The sequence below is a fragment of the Vigna unguiculata genome, chromosome 11 (assembly GCF_004118075.2).
Source record: "Vigna unguiculata cultivar IT97K-499-35 chromosome 11, ASM411807v1, whole genome shotgun sequence".
Taxonomy (NCBI): domain Eukaryota; kingdom Viridiplantae; phylum Streptophyta; class Magnoliopsida; order Fabales; family Fabaceae; genus Vigna; species Vigna unguiculata.
The window spans coordinates 25,163,831-25,187,103 of record NC_040289.1 but is presented as its reverse complement, the minus strand read 5'-3'; the positions used below and the strand labels follow the sequence as shown (position 1 = coordinate 25,187,103).

The 23,273-nt window shown below is 41.5% G+C and overlaps 1 protein-coding gene across 1 annotated transcript; it reads right to left on the bottom strand.

The window, feature by feature from the left end:
• Positions 1-18,929: 18,929 nt before the first annotated feature.
• Positions 18,930-20,232, bottom strand: LOC114170283 (ervatamin-B-like). The gene is made up of 2 exons (XM_028055766.1): positions 19,806-20,232; positions 18,930-19,513 (listed from the first exon to the last, which is right to left on the bottom strand). The coding sequence occupies exons 1-2, from the start codon at positions 20,230-20,232 to the stop codon at positions 18,930-18,932; spliced, it is 1,011 nt and encodes a 336-aa protein (XP_027911567.1).
• Between the last annotated feature and the right edge of the window lie 3,041 nt (positions 20,233-23,273).

The following is a 23,273-nucleotide window of genomic DNA, read 5'->3' as shown; positions in this document are numbered from 1 at the left end:
ACAATACATGCTTCAAGAGAGCATTTGCTCCCCAACAAAATTGGCATGGCCAAGGACAAGGTGGAGGTCGTGGTGGTAGAGGCCGAGGAGGTCAATTGAGCAACTCAAGAGTTGAATGCTTCAAATGATGTCCAACAGATCAAATACCAAGCTAAGTTTGACTTGTTCTGAAAACTCAATTTTGTACCTTGATACAGGAGTAAGCAATCACATGTGTGGGACGAGAATCTTTTTAAGGAGCTCACCAATGGTGGTAATAAAAGGTCGGGGTATAATCTGGTACTTGCAGAAGAACAACCGAGTTAGAGAAATCATAGACGTGTACTATGTGCTCAATCTCAATAGCAACATATTGAGCATGAGTCAGCTGATGGAAAAAGGCTACTTGGTCCTGATGAAAGACCGAGTACTATACTTGAAGGACAAGTCAGATCGATTGATTGCCCGAGTAGAGATGAAGAAGAACAAGATGTACAAGTTAGACTTAAAAATATTCCAAGAGAGGTGCTTAAAACTTGACGTGAAGGATGAAGCTATGATGTGGCACTTCCAATTTGGCCATTCGCATTTTGGTGGACTGGACGAATTGGTGAAAAAAGAGATGATGTGAGGACTCCCGACTATGGAGTTTGAAAATAAATTTTGCGAAGAGTGCTTGCTCAGGAAGCATTTGAGGACCTCATTTCCGAGGATTATCGAGTACCGGGAAAAATAACAACTTATATTAATTCACACAGACATTTATGGACCAATTACCCCTGAATCTTTCAGTGGGAAAAGGTATTTCATTTCTTTTATAGATGATTTTTCAAGAACCCATGGGTGTGGATGAACTTAGAATTTGAGGGGATTGTGTAACAATGCCATAGTGGATGAACTTTCCAGGTGGTCATTGTGAGAACTCCAGCTAGAGTTTGTAACACCCCGATAGGATATTACGGATTTAAATAATAAAGTTAAATAATAAAATAAAATCTCATTGATTATAAGTCAATTTACCAAAGTTCATCATAATTAAAGTTACATCAAAAATCTTAAAATAAAAATGCTTTCAAAAGCCCAGGTAGCCCCTACTCTCCGCCTCTAGGCATCTTCTGGCTCACCTGTTAAATCATCTACTCCCGGATAACAAGTTATCCGATCATCACCGCACACACACAGATAGAGTGAGTTATGCACAATATATAAATATATACATGAAATAAATATGCCACCCATCCCAAAGAAAATCACATCACTAAAGTGTTTCATTATTTTATAATTACCCATTCCCTGATCTCATAGTCCTTCATGAGTCATATACATGATCTAGGTCTTGGGACTTCACCGTGCTCCCACGAAACTAACCCATTCGTGGTCCCACCCTATGAGCCTATCCTGCTCATAGTCCTGCCCTACGGACTCCTCGTCTGTAGTAAAACATCCAAGCCTTCTTAACTTGGACCCTGACACGCACGTAATCACCATACTATGAACTCCTCGCCCAATAGCAGCCGACGAGAACACAATAGTTCCTTGCCCATCGTGCGCCCAACGTATGTAATCACCATGCTAAGGACTCCTTGCCAAATAGCAGCCGACAGGAACTACACAGTTCATGCCCATCATGTGTCCAACCACCAAGCACATCCTAGACCCCTATTGGACTTAGTCCTTCAAGCCCAAACACCTCAAACACACACATAATTCCTATCCTTTAGGAAATAACCAGCAATTCAGCTCAAACAACACACAAAGGACATAGAATCCGCAATATTCTCGCTTAACCCAAGGACCCTCACCCAAGCTAAACCATCAGTCTCGCTTAGGCTAGTCCACCTCGCCTGAGCGAGCTTAAAACAGCGATTTCTCCACGCTATCTCGCTTAGGCGAGCCACTCTCACCTAGGCGAGAGTGTCTGTCGCCCAAAATCCCAAAAAATCCCTCGTCTGGATGAGAAGTCACGCTTAACACGTGCAAACTTCTTCACGACCTCACTTAGGCGAGCCACTCTCGCCTAAGCGAGAGTGTCTGTCGCTCACCCCAACCATCGTCGCCTGAGCGAGAAGCTTGCGTAACAACAGGGTTTTGCATCTCTGCTAATCTCGCCTAGACGACCCTGGCTCGCCTGAGTGAGAAATGCAGACTCGTACACTGATCACGCACGCAACAACAGCAACCAACATACCAATTCACACTCCACTTCATACCAAAGCAGCTTGCATCAATTGCATCAAACATACAACATAATTTAAATACAATACAGTCTCCCAACCCTCAAATTTGCACAATAATGGCGTACATAGTGCATAATTTAAATACAATACAGTCTCCCAACCCTCAAATTTGCACAATAACGGCGTACATAGTGCAGACATCCATCATAATCATACATTTAGGTAAAAACACCAATAGAACAGTACCCAAAAACCCAACCCCTAATTCCTCTCATGTGGAACACGAAAATCCATGGTAAAACAGTATTATAAGCATGCAATATGACCAAAAGCATACAATTACGGTTCAGCTCCCCTAACCAATAAAGCCTACTTTGTGCCTACCAAGGTTTGAACCCGTGACCTTCCACTCATAAGGCCAAAGCATAACCACTATGCCAATTCACATTTAGTGATACACTCCAATCAATATAAGCTTAAATTACCAATTTCATGCTCATACATAATATTAAAATTAATAATAACACAACAACACGTAATTGGCATACATAGGACTCGAACCCAAGTCCTTTCACACAATCAAAATACTCTCAACCACTTGAGCTAGTACTTTTCCACATCACATCAAACAATAATTAATGACATAAAGGCTCTTTCTACCCGCATTTATTAATTAATTAATTAATTAATTTCCACGGGTCTTACAGAGTTTGCTCTCTTCGTTCGTGCTTCTACACTGAGTTGATTACTTAACTATTGTGGAATCATAGTGAAGAAGGCCTTAGCTCTAGTGACCATTGATCCTTAAGTTTAAGGAGCCACCCTAGTGAGTGCATTTACTTCACCGTAGACCTTAAGCACTAAACCTCTATTAAGGCACAAAGGGAGATTTCTTGCTTTAATCCTCACCTTTTTGTATGCATAATATACATATGAATAAGGGCATGTTGAGGCATAATCATGCATAGCATTTTTATATCATACATCACATCTCATGAAAATAAGTACCTCTTGAGGCATAAACATGCATTTCATTATGTCACTTAATTGCATATCATGCATGGTGTTTTCAAATAAGTGTATCACTTTTCATCATTATATCATGGGAATAAATGTCTCTTGAGACAAATGCATTACATCTCATGTAGGTTTTTTTTCAATTAGTTGCATATCATGCATGGTGCTCTTTAATTACATTGGCATACAAAGTGAACAAGTGCCTCTTAGGGCACAAACTTGCATTGCATTCACTTATTGTCTTTATTCATAGTAGCATGTACATAGTTTTTTAATCCATAGCATGCATCCTCACCTTATCTAGAATAATGCATTCATATGTTGATACCATTTGTATAGGCATGGTCAGTTTTCTTGCATTACATGCATTTGTTTTTGCATTCATTAGTTCATGCTAATAAAATAAAACTTGTGGCACCTTGAAGGACTTGCTAAGACCATTGAGAATACAAGAGCGACTCAAGAAGCGGTGAAAGTTGATGTCGAGCAATTTAAAGAGCAGATGAGTCAGATCCAAGAGGCCTTAAAAGCATTACAAAGCAACAGGGAAACCTCGGCTCCACCATATCAGCCAAGAGATCAGATGATCCAAATATTTCCACATTATGGCCTCCCTTCAGGTTACATTCCACCTCTCAAAGAGGATATGAGGCAAGCATATACCCAAAAAGCGGAGGATCACATATATGTAACTTATATTGGAGATGAGAATGAACTTGGGCAACCACTCTTACAAAACTTCTGGAAATGTTCAACCAAATGTTGTGCATGTGACATCGACAAAGGAACCCGAGATGAAGCCTCCACACTATGTTGGCATATCAGTGGATGTCGAAGCAACCAATAACAAATTAGAAATGTTGGAGAAAAGGGTAAGAGCCATGGAAGGTGGAGGAAGCTCTGAGTTTGAAAATTTTACAAGGGTGTCCTTAGCCCCGAATGTAGTGATAGCTCCAAAGTTAAAATTACTTGAGTTTGAAAAATATAGAGGGACCATTTTTCCTAAGAGCCACATCATGATGTATGGCAAGAAAATGGTTGTGCATGCATGCAATGAAAAGTTGTTGATCCATGTTTTCCAAGATAGTTTGGTTGGCATGGCGCTAAACTGGTATGTTCAGCTTGAGCATTCATGTATCCAATCTTGGAAGGATCTCGTAGATGCTTTCATGAAGTAGTACGAATATAACATGGATGTGGTGCCTGACAGATTACAATTGTAGAACATGGTGAAGGACTCTAAATCATTCAAAGAATATGCCCAAATGTGGGGAGAGATTGCTGCTCAAGTAGAGCCTCCTCTGAGTGACAAGGAGATGGTTACCATATTCCTAAATATTCTACAATCAACATTTTATAAACACATAATAAATAGTGTCTGATGAAGCTTTGCTGATATAGTGATAATTAGAGAGAGGATTGAGGGCGGCATAAGGAATGGTAAAATTGCACTCGGCTTGAATCTGGTAGCAAATTTGAATCAGCATTGTCCTGGATATGGGAAGAATAAAGCACGAATAGGTAATACACATCTCATTGTATGTCCTCAAAAGTTACAATGTGATGAATCCAATCAAGCCATTGGGAAAGGAAATTACAATCGAGACAAGAAGGTATGAATTTCACTCTTATCCCCATGACGTACACAAAACTATTACTGGATCTCCTCTATAATAACCATATAGAGGTTTGTCCTACCATGCATGTACGACCTCCATACCCAAAGAATTATGACGTAAATTCAAGATGTGATTATCATGCAGGAGCATCGGGACATTCAACAGAAGCATGTGGGGCTCTAAAGCGCAAGGTGCAGTTCTTTATTGATTTAGGAAGGTTGACCTTTCACGAAGGACATCTTGATGTTGAAGGGAATCCTTTACCATGGCATGGAAACACCCCTGTAAGAAGAACTCCATGAATTTGTAAACATTAACAGTTTCATGTTTTTCATATTGTGATAGTTATGGGTTTTTTTATTTCGTATTGTTATGACAATTTTGCTTAGTTGCATCATTATTGTATCACACCTAGCCGGTTCCGCTAGCATATTAACACATATCACCCTTGACCGACAACTCATATCGGACAAGGCTGGGGGACTAGTGTACCACACCTAGCCAAACTAGACCAAATAAGTAAACAATATGCATATCAAGGCAGCCAAGTATCCAGCCTAGGCCGGCTTAGCCTAACCTACACCAACGTAAGCCATCAAGACAAATAGCCGGCCTAGACCGACTACTCCAGCATATCCGCTAAGTTTAGAACCTAGGCCGACCACTCTAATGAACTCAACATAATGGAAACGTCCACGTCCAATAAACCTTAAGGGCATGGGTTTGGGCCCTGGCCCACTCATAAGCCCCACCTAGAGCCCAAGTCAAGGCCCAGCCCATGAAATGGTCAAACGTCATTAATGCTCTATAAATACACGTGGACCCCATCATTTAAAGGTACGCATTCATTAATCCCTGATTTGACTTTCAGAGAACTTTGACTTACTTGAGCTTCGGAGACTCTTCTGCAGGTAACCCCTCCTGGGTCCAAGCTAACACGTATCGACCGGGAAGAGGCCAACTGAGGAGATAGCGGACTACATGGTAAGGTGATGTTTGTGCCTAACTTATCTTATTTGTTCTCTGCAGGAACAATTGGCGCCCACCGTGGGACACGAGACGAACACCTTTAGTACCCATTTTTCTCTGAAGATAGTTTCTACCCGCAGCAGAGCTGGAGCGAACAAGCAAGCGGATGCTGGTCCCTCTGGACCTCCCAGCATCACCCCTGACTTGGCCACCATCCTAGACGGTCAAGCAAAGATGCAACAAGAACTCGCAGACCTGAAGAAGCGCAGTGCTGAAGAAATGGAGGCGCTGAGACAAGAGAACTCTCGCCACAGGCGAAGGATCGAGGCGGATCCCAACCTGAAGGGAAAAGCCAAAGAAACCTCTGAAGCTGTGAAGTCTCTGGCTTTCCAGCCTACAGAGGAAGAAAGTGAATACAATCCCTCCCCCCCACACCTTCACCACCACCCAACAAACACCCGTTACCTCTACCCATCCCCATCACTTTCCATCCGGTCAATCGGGGCTCACCGCACCCCCAACTCCCGCCCCCACCCTCCCTACCACCCATATCCCCTACAACGTACCCACCGCCCTCCATACGACACATATCCCACCCTACAACCCACAATATCTTCCCACAACCCACATTCCTCCTCACAACATCACCTCCACCTTTCCTGCTATGATCAACCACCCACCCCCACCTCACATGCCCCCCCTCACCAGCCCAGACGCCACCACCCATTCACGGATTTTATCGCCAACACCCCTCTCTCAGCCCAGTGGGAACCATTCACCTGGATCGCTATACAGACGAAATCGACCTTGACGAACACCTGAAAGTCTACACCACCCATGTCGCCCTGTACACATCCCAAGACGTAGTCTTTTGCAAAGCTTTCCCCACCACCCTCAAAGGCCCTGCCCTCGAATGGTTCACCACTCTCCCGCCCTACTCAATCGATAGTTTCGACATCCTCTCCCACATGTTTTCGACCCATTTCGCCGGAAGCCGCCCACATCAAACCACCACCATATCCCTACTGGGTATCAGACAGGAACCCAATGAACCACTCAGAGCGTTCATCGATCGCTTTAGTAAAGCCGCCCTTCGTACACCGCACCTCAACCAGGAGATGATTCTCCAATGTATGACTCTTACCCTACAACCCGGCCCCTTCGCCAACAACGTCTACCTCCACCCACCTGCCTCCATGCACGAACTCAAGCTACGTGCAGCCGACTACGTCCTCCACCCATCTGGCGAGGACCTTGACCCCAGAATAGGCCGGGATGTCCGCCTCGAACCAGTCGAGGACACCACTTCTCTGGAGCTCCCCAATGGCCACTCCATTAACTTAGGTATCGGTTTAAACTCTGACGAGCGTGCCACAATCACACCCATCCTCATCAACAACACAGATCTTTTTGCCTGGTCAGCCGCCGACCTCCCTAGAGTAGACCCCTAGGTGGCATCCCACAAGCTGTCCATATATAAAGAAGCCTGCTACGTATCCCAGAAAAAGTGCAAGCTTGGGTAAGAACGTCGACAAGCAGCCAAGGTGGAGGCCGACAAGTTATTGAGCGCAGGATTTATAGAAGAAGCTCAATACACCACTTGGCTTTCTAACGTTGTCTTGGTGAAGAAAGCCAATGGCAAATGGCGGATGTGCGTAGACTACACAGACTTGAATAAGGCTTGCCCTCGCGACGCCTACCCCTTACCCAACATCGATCGACTCGTAGACGGTGCGGCAGGAAACAAGGTGCTTAGCTTTTTAGATGCATATTCAGGTTATAACCAAATCCCCACAGCCACAGCAGATATGCATAAGACCGCCTTCATCACAGACGATGCCAACTACTTCTATAGGGTCATGCCCTTTGGCCTCAAAAACGTCGGGGCAACTTACCAGCGACTAATGGACAAAGTCTTCAGCCACCTAACAGGACACTGTGTCAAAGTATACGTCGATGACATGGTTGTCAAGTCCCCAAGCCATCATCAACACGCTGAAGACCTGGCGGCAGTGTTCTTCGCACTGCGTCAATATAACCTCTGCCTAAATCCCGACAAATGCGTATTTGGCGTCGACCGGGGTAAATTCCTTGGTTTCATGCTAACCCAACGTGGCATAGAGGCTAACCCTGAAAAATGCAAGCCTATCATCGAAATGCGCAGCCCCACTACCGTCAAAGAAGTCCAACGCCTCATTGGCCGCCTCACAGCCATCTCTCGCTTCCTACCCAAACTAGCCGAACAAACTCAACCCATAATCCAACTCTTAAAGAAATCTGCCCGGTTCACGTGGACTGATGATTGTGAACAGATCTTCCAAAACCTCAAAATAACCCTAACCTCACCGCCTATCCTCCACAAACCAAACACCAGCCAACCCCTACTGGTATACATCACGGCCACCGACTATACCGTCAGCGCAGCACTTGTTCAAGAAGTAGAAGGCACACAACATCCTGTGTATTTTGTGAGCAGAACACTTCAAGATCCTGAAACCAGGTATCAGATGGTAGAAAAACTAGCCCTATCCTTGGTCCACGCAGGACGCCGCCTCTGCCCATATTTCCAAAACCATACCATAACCGTCAAGACCGACTACCCAATCCAAAAAATATTACAAAAGTCGGATCTAGCCGGACGCATGTCATCATGGGCCGTGGAACTGTCAGAATTCAACATCCGCTATGAACCCCACGGCCCCATCAAAGCCCAGTGTCTTTTAGACTTCGTCAACAACCTACAACAAACACCCATTGAGGACCAGTGGACGCTTCATGTAGATGGCTCCTCAAACCCAAGGGGTGCCGGCGCTGGCATCGTCTTAAAAGGCTCCAACGACATCCTCATCGAGAAATCCCATCACTTTGCTTTCAAAACGTCAAACAACCAAGCCGAGTATGAAGTCATCCTCGCCGGCCTTTCCCTAGCCCGTGAAGTCGGCGTCAAGAGGTTAACATGCAAAACCGACTCCAAACTCACCGTAGGTCATCTAAATGATGAGTTCCAAATCAAAGACCCCATCCTCCTACAGTATTACCATCTGGTCCGTGCGGTTATTCAATCCGCTTTCGAACAAGTCCGTGTTGAACACATCCCGAGAACCGACAACGTTAGGGCTGACATCCTTTCCAAATTGGCCAGCACCAAACTCAGAAACCGTAATCGATCCCTACTACAACAAACACTCTCCACACCTTCCATCACACACACTTGCCAAATATTAACCGACACCCCAGCAAGCAACGTCACCCCCTCCCAAACCCAAAACTGGACCACCCCCTACATTCAATACCTCAAAACCGGCAACCCCCCCCCCCCCTCGACGCGGACAAAACTTGGCTGGCTAAAGCCGCCAGGTACACTATGGTAGGCGATGACCTCTACAAACGCGGATACGGCCAACCCCTACTTAAATGTGTCACGGCAGAGCAAGCCCAATATATCATCAAAGAACTACACGAAGGAATTTGTGGTTATCATTCAGGCGCACGCACCATGGCTACAAGAGTTCTTAGAGCCGGATACTTCTGGCCCACTATAGAAGCAGACTGCCAGGATCATGTCAGGAAGTGCAAGCCATGTCAGAAGCACGACAACCTTATTCATCAGAAACAGGAACAACTACACAACATACTATCCCCATGGCCATTCGCTAAGTAGGGAATGGACATCCTCGGCCCCTTCTCACCCGGCAAGGGGCAAGTAAAATTCTTAATCGTAGCCGTTGATTATTTTACCAAATGGATCGAGGCCAAGCCGCTAACCACCATCACAGCCCAGCAAGTCCAACAGTTCGTGGGAAAGGACATTATATGAAGATATGGTGTACCACATACCATTATAACAGACAATGGCCGACAATTTATTGACAAGGAGTTAGCCAAATTCTACACCGGCCTAGGCATCAAGCACATCACAAGCTCTGTAGAACATCCACAAACCAATGGGCAAGCAGAGGCAGCAAATAAAGTTATCCTCGTAGAGCTGCGTAAGAGGTTGGATACCACCAAAGGCCGATGGCCTGAAGAGTTAATAAAAGTCCTATGGGCTTACAGATGCACCCCCCAATCATCAGCAAATGAATCCTTATTCAGCTTAGTCTACGGCGCAGACGCCATGATACCAGTAGAAATTGGCGAACCATCCCTGCGCCGAGAACTATACGACCCAACCCACAACCACCAAAACATGGCCTTACATCTCGACCTCCTACCCGAACTCAGAGAAAAAGCTCAAATACGCAATCTAGCTGCCAAACAACGAGCTGCCAGGAAATATAATGCAAATCTACACCCACGATCATTTGTCGTCGGGGACCTAGTATGGAGAATGGCCAACAGTGCTAGAAAGAAGGATGGCAAGTTCTCCGCCAATTGGGACGGCCTGTACCGCATACGAGAAGATGCAGGAGGAGGAGCTTATCGCCTAGAACAATTATCTGGGGAAGAGATTCCCAACACATGAAATGTATCCCACCTCAAATTCTACTTCAGCTAAATGTGTATTGTAATCGAACCAATACTTGTAACCCCGGGTGTACTCTTTTTCCTCACTTGGTCTTTTTTCCCTAAGGAGGGTTTTGGCCAAGGAGGTTTTAACGAGCACCACTATTCAATAAATAAAAAGAAGGGTTCCCTACTTTATGACTCTATGTTTTTATTCTCGATTAATTCGTTTAAGTTCCCCACCCTTACCCCAAGTAAGCGGCCTGGGTCGAACACCCTTTACTCATGATTAATTCGTTTAAGTTCCCCACCCTTACCCCAAGTAAGCGGCCTGGGTCGAACACCCTTTACTCATGATCAATTCGTTTAAGTTCCCCACCCTTACCCCAAGTAAGCGGCCTGGGTCGAACACCCTTTACTCGTTGGTTAATTCGTTTAAGTTCCCCACCCTTACCCCAAGTAAGCGGCCTGGGTCGAACACCCTTTACTCATGATTAATTCGTTTAAGTTCCTCACCCTTACCCCAAGTAAGCAGCTTGGGTCGAACACCCTTTACTCGTTGGTTAATTCGTTTAAGTTCCCCACCCTTACCTCAAGTAAGCGACCTGGGTCGAACACCCTTTACTCATAATTAATTCGTTTAAGTTTCTCACCCTTACCCCAAGTAAGCGGCCTGAGTCGAACACCCTTTACTCGTTGGTTAATTCGTTTAAGTTCCCCATCTTTACCATAACTAAGCGGCCTGGGTCGAACACCCTTAACATACAATCGCTTACGCCGTACATAGCATACACCACAAATCGTCAAAATTCGATATACACAATAACATACATAAACTAATCGCATTAAGCATAAACGCAAATAAATGTACCAACGCAACGAACATATTGTACCAGCTAATACAGACATAGGCTCAATAATACTTTTACAAATTTAAGAAATCAATGTCCTACTCTACTAAATCATGGGACACCTCTGCAACCTCATCCGCTTTCCTATCCTCCTCTGCCGCCTTCTCCTCCACCTCCTCAGCATCCCCCTCATCCTCCCTCACCAACTTCCCATCAACTATGTCCTTATCCACATCGAACCTTGAATCCGAGACGTTCACATCTGGATGGAAGAAGGCCGCCTGCCGCAACCCCTTCTCAAAACCATTGACATGCTCCTAGATGATGTTGTTCTTCAGATCATCAAGTTCCCCAACAGCCCCATCATACTTGTCTCTCAAGTCCTCATAGTCTTCTTCCAACTCCCCTATACGCTTGTTCAGTTTATCCTCATAATCCAAACAACGCACCTTCCATATTGCCAGCATTTTCCTCTCCGCTTCCCAGCCTTCTTTCTCCTTTTCTAAAGTCGCCTTCTCCTCCTCCAGCTTATCCACCTTACTCTGCAACTCCCCCACCTCCTTTACTTCCCTCTTGTAAAGAGACCCTACACGCCGGCTCAGGACTAAGGCCTTGCTCCAGAACTTGACCATTGTTCTCACAATATGATCCGCGTCCATATTATCGATAGAGTTAACAACGGTATCCGGGAGGCTGATCGAGATATCCTTCCTAACGGATATCTCCGGCAACTCGATCAACCCGGCTTCAAGCCCCTTCTCCCCACTAGCCGACCCCACCCCGCTAGCCGTTCCAAGAAGAGCCGCCCTTATCTTCTTCACATCTTTGCCCTTCCCGGGTCGAGGCGGAAGCTCAGCCTTCCTTTTCGTTCCGCCATGTACGTGCACCTCCACCACCGATTCCTGCAGGTTGGGAACATCAGCTTTTCCAGCCGCCTTGGCCTTAGCAGCCATTTCCTTCCTCAATGATTGAAAGAGCGCCAGGTTCTTCTTGCCAGATTGCGCCATATGCCCTGCAATAACATATCACGACTCGAATCAAAATAACTTAGCATTATTAACATAGCTTAAGTAATAAATAGATACCTTCAATATCTATTATCGGATGCACCGAATTATAAACCCTAACTAGGCCCTTAGTGGGCAACTTATCAACAAACTTCAACAACATCCCCACCACCTCCTTATCACCAGCCGACAACTCCTCCACTCCCATGTCTTTATATCAAGAAGGATTGTTGGTCCAGCTAAAGGGAAACTTGGTACTCCCATCCGCATTCAAAAAGTGAGATTTACCCCCTTCCTTGACGACGACTTTGAAGTACCCGTCCTTGAAATGCTTGAAAGACTGGGAGAAGGCATCCAGTCTGCTGATGCTAGGGCAACTTATCAAGGATAGCCAAGTAACCGGCCGCCGAGGTTTAGTATCGTAGAAATACAAAAAAGCTAAGGAGTGGGCTCCAAGTATAAAGACTGGCACAGGATGCGGAAGGCCTGCAAATAAGCCCAACTTTTCGGATGCAGCTGTGTGGGTGCTACATTCAACGCCCGCAACACGCCCATGGTAAAATCATCTAGCGGCAATCGTACATGAAGTTGAGAGAAGTGGCACATGTACACGTAGAAGAACTTTTCGGTAGCCCCTTCCTGCCCGTGGCATACCCGGTCGATAGCGCTGACCCTCTCCAAAGAAACAATGGCCCTACTGACACCCTTGGAGATAACAGGTGTGCAATTCAACCAAGAGTTCAGTAAGCGGGACCACTTGTGTAAAATCCCAAAAAAAATGGTATTTTAGAAGTGATAGTGGTTTAAAAATAGTTAGACTCAATTATTTTAATATTAAAAAGGTTTTAGTATAAATAGAATTGTTATAAACGAGTTTCATTATTTTAAAACACATCATCTCTCTAGAAACCACTTTCTAGAGCTCTCTGAGTTCTCTCTAAAAGTTCTGTCTTTCTGGTCATCTAATTGAAGAACCAAGACCGTAGGATTAATCCTCTCGGTGAGCTCTTCAATTTGGACCGATCAGTTTCTCCATTCGTGTAAGTTAAGTTTTTGTTGTCTTTTTGGTCTTTTTCTGTTTTCTGTTGCATGTAAGCACTTTGTTGCTTGCATGTGTCGTTTTATTCATCAATATGAGTCTCTGCTGATCAGTGATCATAATGGTATGTCCTGATCGTTCTTGTGATGTTTCTATATGTAGATAGAGCATCCTGTGAAGTTAGAGACGTTTGGCGTTTATAGAGTTGTTTAAGCAAGATACCAGGTAAGGGAAACTAATGCCTGTTATGTTTCACAAACCTGTTAGGATTGTTATTATATGATTATTCTGTAATTAACTGATGTGTTTGATATGTGAATTGGGTTATGATGTTTCAAAACGATAAATACTTAGGTTTTATCTGTTGCTTGAGAATAATTGTATGCTATGGGTGCAATTGGATGCAATTGGTGTGAATACTTTGATAGAATTCATGTTTGATACTCGAATGGTCTTTGGTGGAGGTTTTGGAGTGGTATGGATTGGTTGAATAAGTATAATTCTGCTGAAATCAGTTTCTGTAGAATTATGCAGATTTGCTTACTCGCTGGGCGAATAAGTTGATCTGCAGAATTATGCAGAACACTGATTTGCAGAATTATGCAGATTCGCATACTCGCTGGGCGAGTGCTACTCGCTGGGCTAGCATGGGTCAGTGGCTGGGCTAGTGCTGCTCGCTGGGCGAATTTCCAAGTAAGAAACTTCAGACCTGGACCAGTGGCTGGGCGAGTGTACTAGCTGGGCGAGCATGAGCCAGTGGTTGGGCGAGTACTACTAGCTAGGCGAGTGAGTCAGAATCTGAAACTTGTGTTTTTGGAGTTAAATTGGATGGTATTTTAGTTCTCATAGAAGCTTTGTAATTATTATGAATGATGAGTATATGGTATGAGATTGTTTATATGAGACTGAGTTGAGATTGGTTGATGCTAACCCAAGGAGGATTAGCAGTGATTGTGGTAGTGTATGCATTGAGGTAGGGATTGTCTTGGCAGTTATCCTGACGCTCTAATAACCATTCAAATTCTCAAGTAGAGAGGAATGGGGTATGTGGTGAGAGGAGAAGGAGGTCCTAGCCTAGGGGCTTTTCCTTGACCATAGGTGTTAACAGACTGGCCTTGTATATGGTAGAGTTTTGACTCTTAATCTGTCGCTCTGCAGAGCATGAGATGCCACTATAAGTGCATAACTGACTGAATCCGACCTTAATGCATGTATCCGGATTAGTTGAGTCGTAGTTTAGAAATATATGTGTGTGAATATATGCTTGTTTGTAGTTGTTAGATATATCAATATTATATTGTTTAAGAAAATTCTAGCTTACCCTTCTTCTGTATTTTTGTCTTGTGTTGTATGTTTTCCTTTTGCGATGATCACTTATTCGGTGGGAGCAGTGGTTGATGTAGTTTCAGATACACCTCTGGAGGTTGATGAGCCATCTTTTAGGTTGAAGGAGGTCTCAGTGGGAAGTTGTTGTATGTAGTTAACTTGTGTTTAGAGTTAGAAATGTTTGGTATGTATAGTTGATATATTTATATAGTCTGATCATTTGTAAGACTGTATTAATATACTATATACATTTGTTTATCTGTTTTGAACACTAAGGTGAAATATCCTATTTTATTAGTTTTAAGCTGCTAAAATTGGGATGTTACAACCTGAACAGAGACGACTGATCACGAACATCACCAGCCACCCACCCGTAGCCGCCTTTCGCCGGCCAGTTGCTCTCCTCTAACTCTTCGGGGGGATCCTCCCGAACCTCCCTCACAACCTCCACTGATATCCCACTGGTACCAACCATAGAACTCGTACCCTCGTCACCAAGCCGCCTATCTTTACTCCTCTCCAACTTAGTACTCTCGCTACTACTAAACGTAGACATGTTATCACTACTAGACATACCTGGTTTTGTTTTTTACGAGAAGACGTCGGTCGAAAGTGGGGACTAGTCGGACAGTATTACGTGCACAAGATCTCTGGATTCAGAATTCTCACAAATGAAACAAGTAACCTCCCATCTGTTTTCAAATCCACATTTATAATCCACGATCTCAAACGACAAAAATCTTCCCGCCAATATAATACCCCAGACCAGTCGACACCATCATTACGAAGGATATGGCACTTCAAAACGACGGCGCCAAAACTTTTTCGATTTGACCAACTGACACCCCTTCACCTACCTTCTGACGGTTACAACTTCTTAGCCTTAACACTCTTCACCACACTTAAAGGCTGGGGGACTGGTGTATCACACCTAGCCGGTTCCGCTAGCATATTAACACATATCACCCTTGACCGACAACTCATATCGGACAAGGCTGGGGGACTAGTGTACCACACCTAGCCAAACTAGACCAAATAAGTAAACAATGTGCATATCAAGGCAGCCAAGTATCCAGCCTAGGCCGGCTTAGCCTAACCTACACCAACATAAGCCATCAAGACAAATAGCCGGCCTAGACCGACTACTCCAGCATATCCGCTAAGTTTAGAACCTAGGCCGACCACTCTAATGAACTCAACATAATGGAAACGTCCACGTCCAATAAACCTTAAGGGCCTGGGTTTGGGCCCTGGCCCACTCACAAGCCCCACCTAGAGCCCAAGTCAAGGCCATGCCCATGAAATGGTCAAACGTCATTAATGCTCTATAAATACACGTGGACCCCATCATTTAAAGGTACGCATTCATTAATCCCTGATTTGACTTTCGGAGAACTTTGACTTACTTGAGCTTCGGAGACTCTTCTGTAGGTAACCCCTCCTGGGTCCAAGCTAACATGTATCGATCGGGAAGAGGCCAACTGAGGAGATAGCGGACTACGTGGTAAGGTGATGCTTGTGCCTAACTTATCTTATTTGTTCTCAGCAGGAACAATTATCCTTCATGGATTTCAAGCATATGATATATCTGAAAAACCAAACATATTGTAAAACCATAAAAATTCACAAAGATAGAAAAATTAAAAAAATACCAAAAGTAGTTCTTTTTTTCTTTTAGTGTCTATCTAGTCGTTCGCGTCATGTGACATTGATTTTCAAATAATTCAAAAATATTAAAAAATATAAAACTTCAAAAATATCAAAATATCAATACATTCAAACAAACAGTCTCTCAAGAACTGTGAGATCCTTGATTCTCCATTGTGAGATACGTAGGAGTAAAGTTAGTCTTTGTCAAGTTCACCTCCAAAAAAATTAAACCATTTTCCAAATTGCTTTTCAAATATTTGTTCTTAAAGAACTACTTAACCTTGATTTCTCATTTTAGAGGAGAATAGTTAGGACCAAGATCAATCCTTGCCGGGCTCAAAAAACCAAAAATATTTTTGTTTCTTTTTAGTATTATTTGTCTTATTATTTTTGGTGAAAATTAACATTTTGAAAACCACATCAACTTGCATATTTAATTAAAGGTACCATCATCCGGCGGGTGTTGTAGAGTACTAACGCCTCCCCTACGCGTAACCGACTCCCGGATCTGAATATCTGATTTTTCACAGACTTGCTTTATCTTTATATTTTTCTATAGTTTTCCAGAAATAATTATGGTAGCAACTCTAAATCTCTTTTTAAACTCAGTTCTTTTTTGGTTCGCTGTTCCATTGCAATTTCGGTTGTGATAATAGGCTCAAGAACAAATTAATTTGATGTTTGATTTTTTGACTGATTGAAAGTGTATTGATCTACAACTTTTGCTTTCGAATTTTGTGGTCTATTTGATTCAATCAAAAGGGGTAAAGCTTTGGAAAATGTTTTAAACAGTCAATTCAACCCCCCTTCTTGGCTTGAATCACCATTTCATATCTAACAATTGGGAGTAACCATTATTTATTGTTGTGGGATCTACTTAATTGAATAAACACGACCATGTGTACAAAAATCTTACAAAAAAGAAAGACAGATACTTGTACACAGAAAGACAATTATGTTTGATATTATTATTGTGTTATTGTGTTAGCAGTAAATGGTGATTTTTCTAGTATCAGAGTGAACGTTGACTTTGTCAAGCAATTAATTAAAATTAATAGCGTGTTCGAGGTAACCTTTTATTGTTGTGGGAACAACCTAATTGAATAAGCATGACCATGTGTACAAAATCTTATGAAGAACAAAAAAAACTAGATAGTTGTATACAGAAAGTCATTTAAGTAACACATACCATATGACTTCCTGCACTTTGATTTTGTCAACTTTATAGTGAAAAATAGTGGTTTGTACCTATCTCATTAGTAACACGTCTAAGAAACTTTGATATTCAATGTGTTGTTTAATGTGTACAAAATCTTAAACAAAGAAAAACACATAATTGTACATGTAAAGGCAGTTTCTTTTGTAAGTGTCTCCTTGTTTCATAAGGCGAATAAAATTTCTTAACCTCTTCAGTTTCTATACGAAATGAGATTCCATTTTGGTAAAGTTTTTAATGACAACATCTTGGTAAAAATTTTAATGACAACATTTATACCCCCATTGGGTGCAAGGATTAAGTTGTGTCCTAACTGAAAAGTTTAATGTGTTATGTTATCTATACAAAATATCACACCGAAAAAGACATATATTTGTACACGTAAAGGCAATGTATTTTGAACTTCTTCTTTTCTTACATAAGGCCTTTTAATGTTTGTCTGATTCCGGTCAATGGTAGGACTTTATAAAGTTTTTAATGACAATGACTATACTCCATTGGGTTCAACCATTTAGTGGTCTCCTGACTGAAAAATTCAATGTGCAGTGTTATCTATACAAAATTTCACACAGAAAAAGACACATAATTGTATACGTAAAGATAATTTATTTTGATAGTGTTTCTTTATTATGTAAGGCCTTTTAATTTTTAATATCTTTATATTTTTAATATGATGTCCGCCAATGGCATGACTTGGTAATGTTTTTAATGACAACTACTATTCCTATTGGATTCAGCCATTTCAAGTATAGTTGTTTCTATCACTCAATATATTTCATAACTTTTCAGTTTGTTTAAGTTTTTGGTGGAAAACAAGAAGATAATTTTGGTTCTCTTTTCACCAAAAGATGGCCCATCACAGTTATATCATCACAGAGAGGCCACTGGTTTAATAAGATTCCTTTAAATGTGCATTCAGCTCCTCTTCATCTCTGGAACAAGTGTACACATTGGAACCAAACTCTACCACTTCCTCCACCACAGCATGCCTAAATCATCAGTGAAACCACATCACACCCATAAAAAATATAGAATGCACAGCTTCAAGTCATTTTAACCAACCCCAGAATCAAGAAATCCAAATCAATTCATACAACTAATGAAATTCACAGAAAATGATAGAAAATAAAAACGTAAGGACAGAAAACTAGGAATTACTATAAACAAGATTTTTTTTCTGATTTTTATAAAAATAATTCTATATATAGTATATATGAATAAAAATTATTGCGGTTTTCAAAACATACTAAAAAAAGAATCTTTAATTATGCTTTTAGTAATATTCAATTTAATACAGATTATAAAAAATTATTGATAAATTAACTAAATTTCATCCCTGAAATTTAATATAAGTTCACAATAATTTATTAAAAAATTAGCACGCAAAGTTTTACTAAACAAATGTATTTCAAAAAAAAATTGTTAAAATACGTCCATTTATTTTTCTAAACAATATTAGTTATTTTTTAAAATAATTATAATTATAACCAACTCTATTAACAAACAACATGAGAATAGAATAGCAAATCCCTGGCAATATTCACATACGTTCACATTAATACGTGGACTTAAGTACAGAAACAGAACAAGAAGCTTCTTTTGAAACACAATTTACATACATAAATTGAAGTATTCATACAGTTGGATAAGAGGAATCCAAGGCAATTCCACATAAACCATGTTTAGCAGCTACACCTCTCTTCATCCTCACATACCCTTCCTCACCCCATTGTGTGCCCCATGAATTCTTCACCAACCAATACTCAGTTCCATTAGCAATGCCATAACCCACTGCAGTAACACCATGGTCCAGTTCAGTTCCACATTCTCCTGAGTAGATTCCACTGGAGTAAAACATGAAACCTGCACCATCTGCATCGATAGAAACTGAAACTGGTTGGTTAGCCACAGCTTTCTGCAGTGCCTTCTCACTGTTGGGAGGAACCTTCTCATACCCCTTAATTTCAGCCACAGGGGTGCTTCCTCTGTTGCAAGTGCCACCAGCTGCCTTGTAGGGGTACTTTGCCTCACTGGTTATTCCACCATTTTTTATAATGAATTCAAACCCATCTTCCATGTAACCCCCTTCACACCCTTGGTCCACACCTTTTGTGTCACAGTCCACAAGCTCTTGCTCTGAGAGCGACACTAGTTTGCCTGTGGCTATTTGGTGGATACCCTCAGTTGCAGCCACTGTTGAAAAGGCCCAACAGCTCCCTACAAGTTTTTCAAACAAAATTATCCTATGCATTAGTCCAATTCCTTAGTGACACAATGAACTTGAAAAAGAGAGACGAATGAGATCAGTGACGGATTTAAAACTCTAAGTCCAGACAATACATATTAAGAGAGGCAAATATATAAGACTACAGTGAAAAAAATCATTTTTTTTTTCATATACTTAGTAACAATTTTAACAAAACCGGGTAATGTGCTTGTCGAGTGAATGAGATAATGATGGTCATTGAACATGATAAAGCACTGATGAGAAAGATGTTCTTTATCTTACCACATTGTCCTTGGTTTTTGATTGGAGTAACGGCTCCTTTTTTCCTCCAGTCTATGGCTGCAGGAATAGCAGTCACGTTTTCGTACTTAAATGGTGTGGTGCTAAACTCGTGAGGCTTCTTGAATCCATTACGAGAAGCCTTGAACTCCTCAACTGTGAGGTCAGCAAAATGATTAACCCCAAGCTTGTAGGGTTTGTTGCCAGCAGCATTAAATGATTCAATGAACTCCACATTGTCCTTGAATATCTGGAAACGTTTTTCCTTCTCTGCAGTGTTCTTATACACTTTTCCATGAACTTGCATCCATTGTTCATGTCTTTCTCTCAAGGATGTCTCATGCAGCTTGCGGGACATCACTTGGGAAATTCCAACTGCAAAGAGAAGGAATAGAGCTAAAACGTATTGTTTTTGGCTGGTAGAAGCCATTTCTTATCAGCACTAAATGGTTTCAGTTTGGAAGAGAAATTTGAATTGGTATGCATTGAAGGAGGAACAATGGTGGCTTATATAGTTATCATGGGCTTCATGTTATGTTATTAATCTGAATATCTGTTCAAGGTTGCTTTCTGATTGAAGATTACTGTTCCGGCAAATTACATTCAATTTTAGTTATTTAGACTGATAGTTTATGCTGTTCTTATTTTTGTTCCATCTTATAATTGCATGCATGGTCAAAATTCATTAAGCTAATGACCAATGTTTCGTCGATTATGTTTGAAAACAAAATAACGACCAACCAACATTATACACGTAAAGGGGACATTGTTTTAAATTACAGAAGATTCTTTGTTTTAGTTTTATTGGGTTCTGTATGGTCAAACATGTTACTGTGATAGAGATGGCTTACAATGCTTCATTTTTAGCAATTGCTAACCCTTTAAAATATAAAATATTTTATTTAAATAATAGGAATAAATATAAGTAAAATTTTTACCAGATTAATTATTAGATATATTAAATTCAACAAGTTCGTTAGTAATTATAATTTTCTTATAATATTATTATATAAATAAATAAAGAGGATTTTCTCTTTCTGCCCACGATAATTTATTGCTTTTCTCATGCTTAAGATTCTAAGGATTTAATGATTTTAGGATGAGTATTCTATGAAAAATATTATTTGCATTTATATAATATTTTTGAATCTTGGACCTATATGATAACAGGGTAATATTAACAATATAACAGCTTATTTACCTCAAATAAGTATAATATATTGTAATATATTACTTGTAACATCCTGGTCGAATATTACTAATTTAAATAATAAAATTAAGAAATATGACGAAAATCTCATTTATTATACTTCATTTTCCAAAAATGAGGAAAATTTTAAACCATTTATTACATTGGAAATTAACCAAAAGTCCATAGTTTATAAAACTCCAATAAAAGATTTTCCCAACTAACTCTCTATCTGATGTTATGCCACACCATCACTACCTACAACACCATTTACTCCCGTGTAACGCATATGATCATTGCCAAACACAAGCAAAAGATAGGGTGAGCTAACATTATATAAGAACATATATATACATACTCAAATATATAAGCACCGACACGCCAAAGGAATTATATCCTTTGATTCCATACCACATGGCCACCACCATGTTACCGTGTTCTACATCTTTAGATGATAACCTCAAGATATCCTTTGCTGCCTCTATCTACAAGCCACAACTTGTAGAACACGTGCGGGAAACCTGTTACGGACCACACTCCGTAACGCTAGGTGGAGTTCCCAACCATAGTTCATAATTGTTCCAAGACTACCAAACTCGTCGGCTAACGCTGAAGAGGGCAATCTTCTTGGACCCATTCGTACGGGCCACAACTCGCACACTCACACTGGCAACATTCGCCAATCCGAGCCGCACTCAAAGACGGCTCGTGTTCATCCGCCATCCCGAGTCACAACTCAAGGGATGTCATTCCGAGCCACAACTCAAGGAATGTCACATGTTTACCCAATATCCCAAGCCACAACTTAAAGGATACCATTCTGAGCCACAACTCAAGGAATGCTACTGCAAATTTCATCCTTAAGGTATCACTCCAAAGCCTTGTAGACCATGCACATGCAAATCACACAAGCAATTACTTTACCATTGACCCAGGATATACATGCTTCCAAAAACCTGACCGCTCGTGGTCCTGTCTCTATGAACCTCCTCATTCGTAGTCCAACTCTATGGACCTCCTTGCCTGTAGTCCAACACACATGATCCAACAGCTACGGATCTCCTTGCCCGTAGTCCAACACACGTGATCCAACAGCTACGAACGTCCCTACTGGCAGTAACTCTTAAGTGTAAGCACAGAACATACGAACCTCCCCGCTCGTATCCCCATACGAGAGCATTAGGATATGAACCTCTTTGCTCATATCATCACTTATTCATCACCAGCCATGAACTTACCCGCTCGTGACACAGTCAAGCATCTTTTGGTCCAAACTAAAAGAACACATTGCCCTCTATGCTATCGCTTGGCCCCGCCATGCGAAATCACAACGCAGACTACCTAGCGAAAGCCTCTTGCCGCCAGGCGCCAAGCAGTCTCCAGATCCTCTTTTTTAAGTCTATTGCCTAGAGGGTCACTACTCACCGGCAGGCGCCACGCATTCTAGGGACTTCGTGGTATTCCTATCACCTGGCGGTCACTCCTATGTCGCCAAGCATTATACCAGTAACCTGACTCTACTGGTTTAGCACCTAAAACAAGCCATAATCAGTTCAACCAACATTCAGATTACTCATTTAAGTATTTATACCTTGTAATTAATTTAATCAATTCTAATTCCAATAACATACTCCAAATCTTATACTCAAACATAATTGTATTCATGTATACTCATGTCAACTCTTAATATTTACCAGGGAACACCTTCCCATATGCATTCACACACAGTAACCAATCCCAATCACCCTTATGTAGTAACATTCTGAAAGTCTCAAGTATACACGACAGACTCATTTACCAAAACAATGTTTGCCAAAAATCTTTTCAATTCATATGTATTATATCCAACCATTGGTTTATCCTTTAACTATATTTGGCCTCCTCTTGTAACCCCCGATCCATTTTAGCATAATTATCATTGTAGGATTTTAACTTACCCTCAAGAAACCCAAATCGCGCATAACCAATTAAATACTACAATTGTCATTCTTGCCACGCCTATCGCCTGGCGGCGCATTCTTGCTACCAGGCGACACATCATATTCTGGGAAAAACCCAGATTTTTCTCGCAACAACGAAAAACCTTAAAATCCCAATTCGAATTTCAGTCAATCAAGTGCATACAATCATAACAATTCAAATTTTCGTCATGCATATTCAATTTACGATTAGTTTCATAAGACACATCAAAATTCCACACAATGGTACCTATAAATCTAGGATTTTATTATCACTCATCATGATCAAGAATATTATTAAATAATACACAATTAAAATATCAC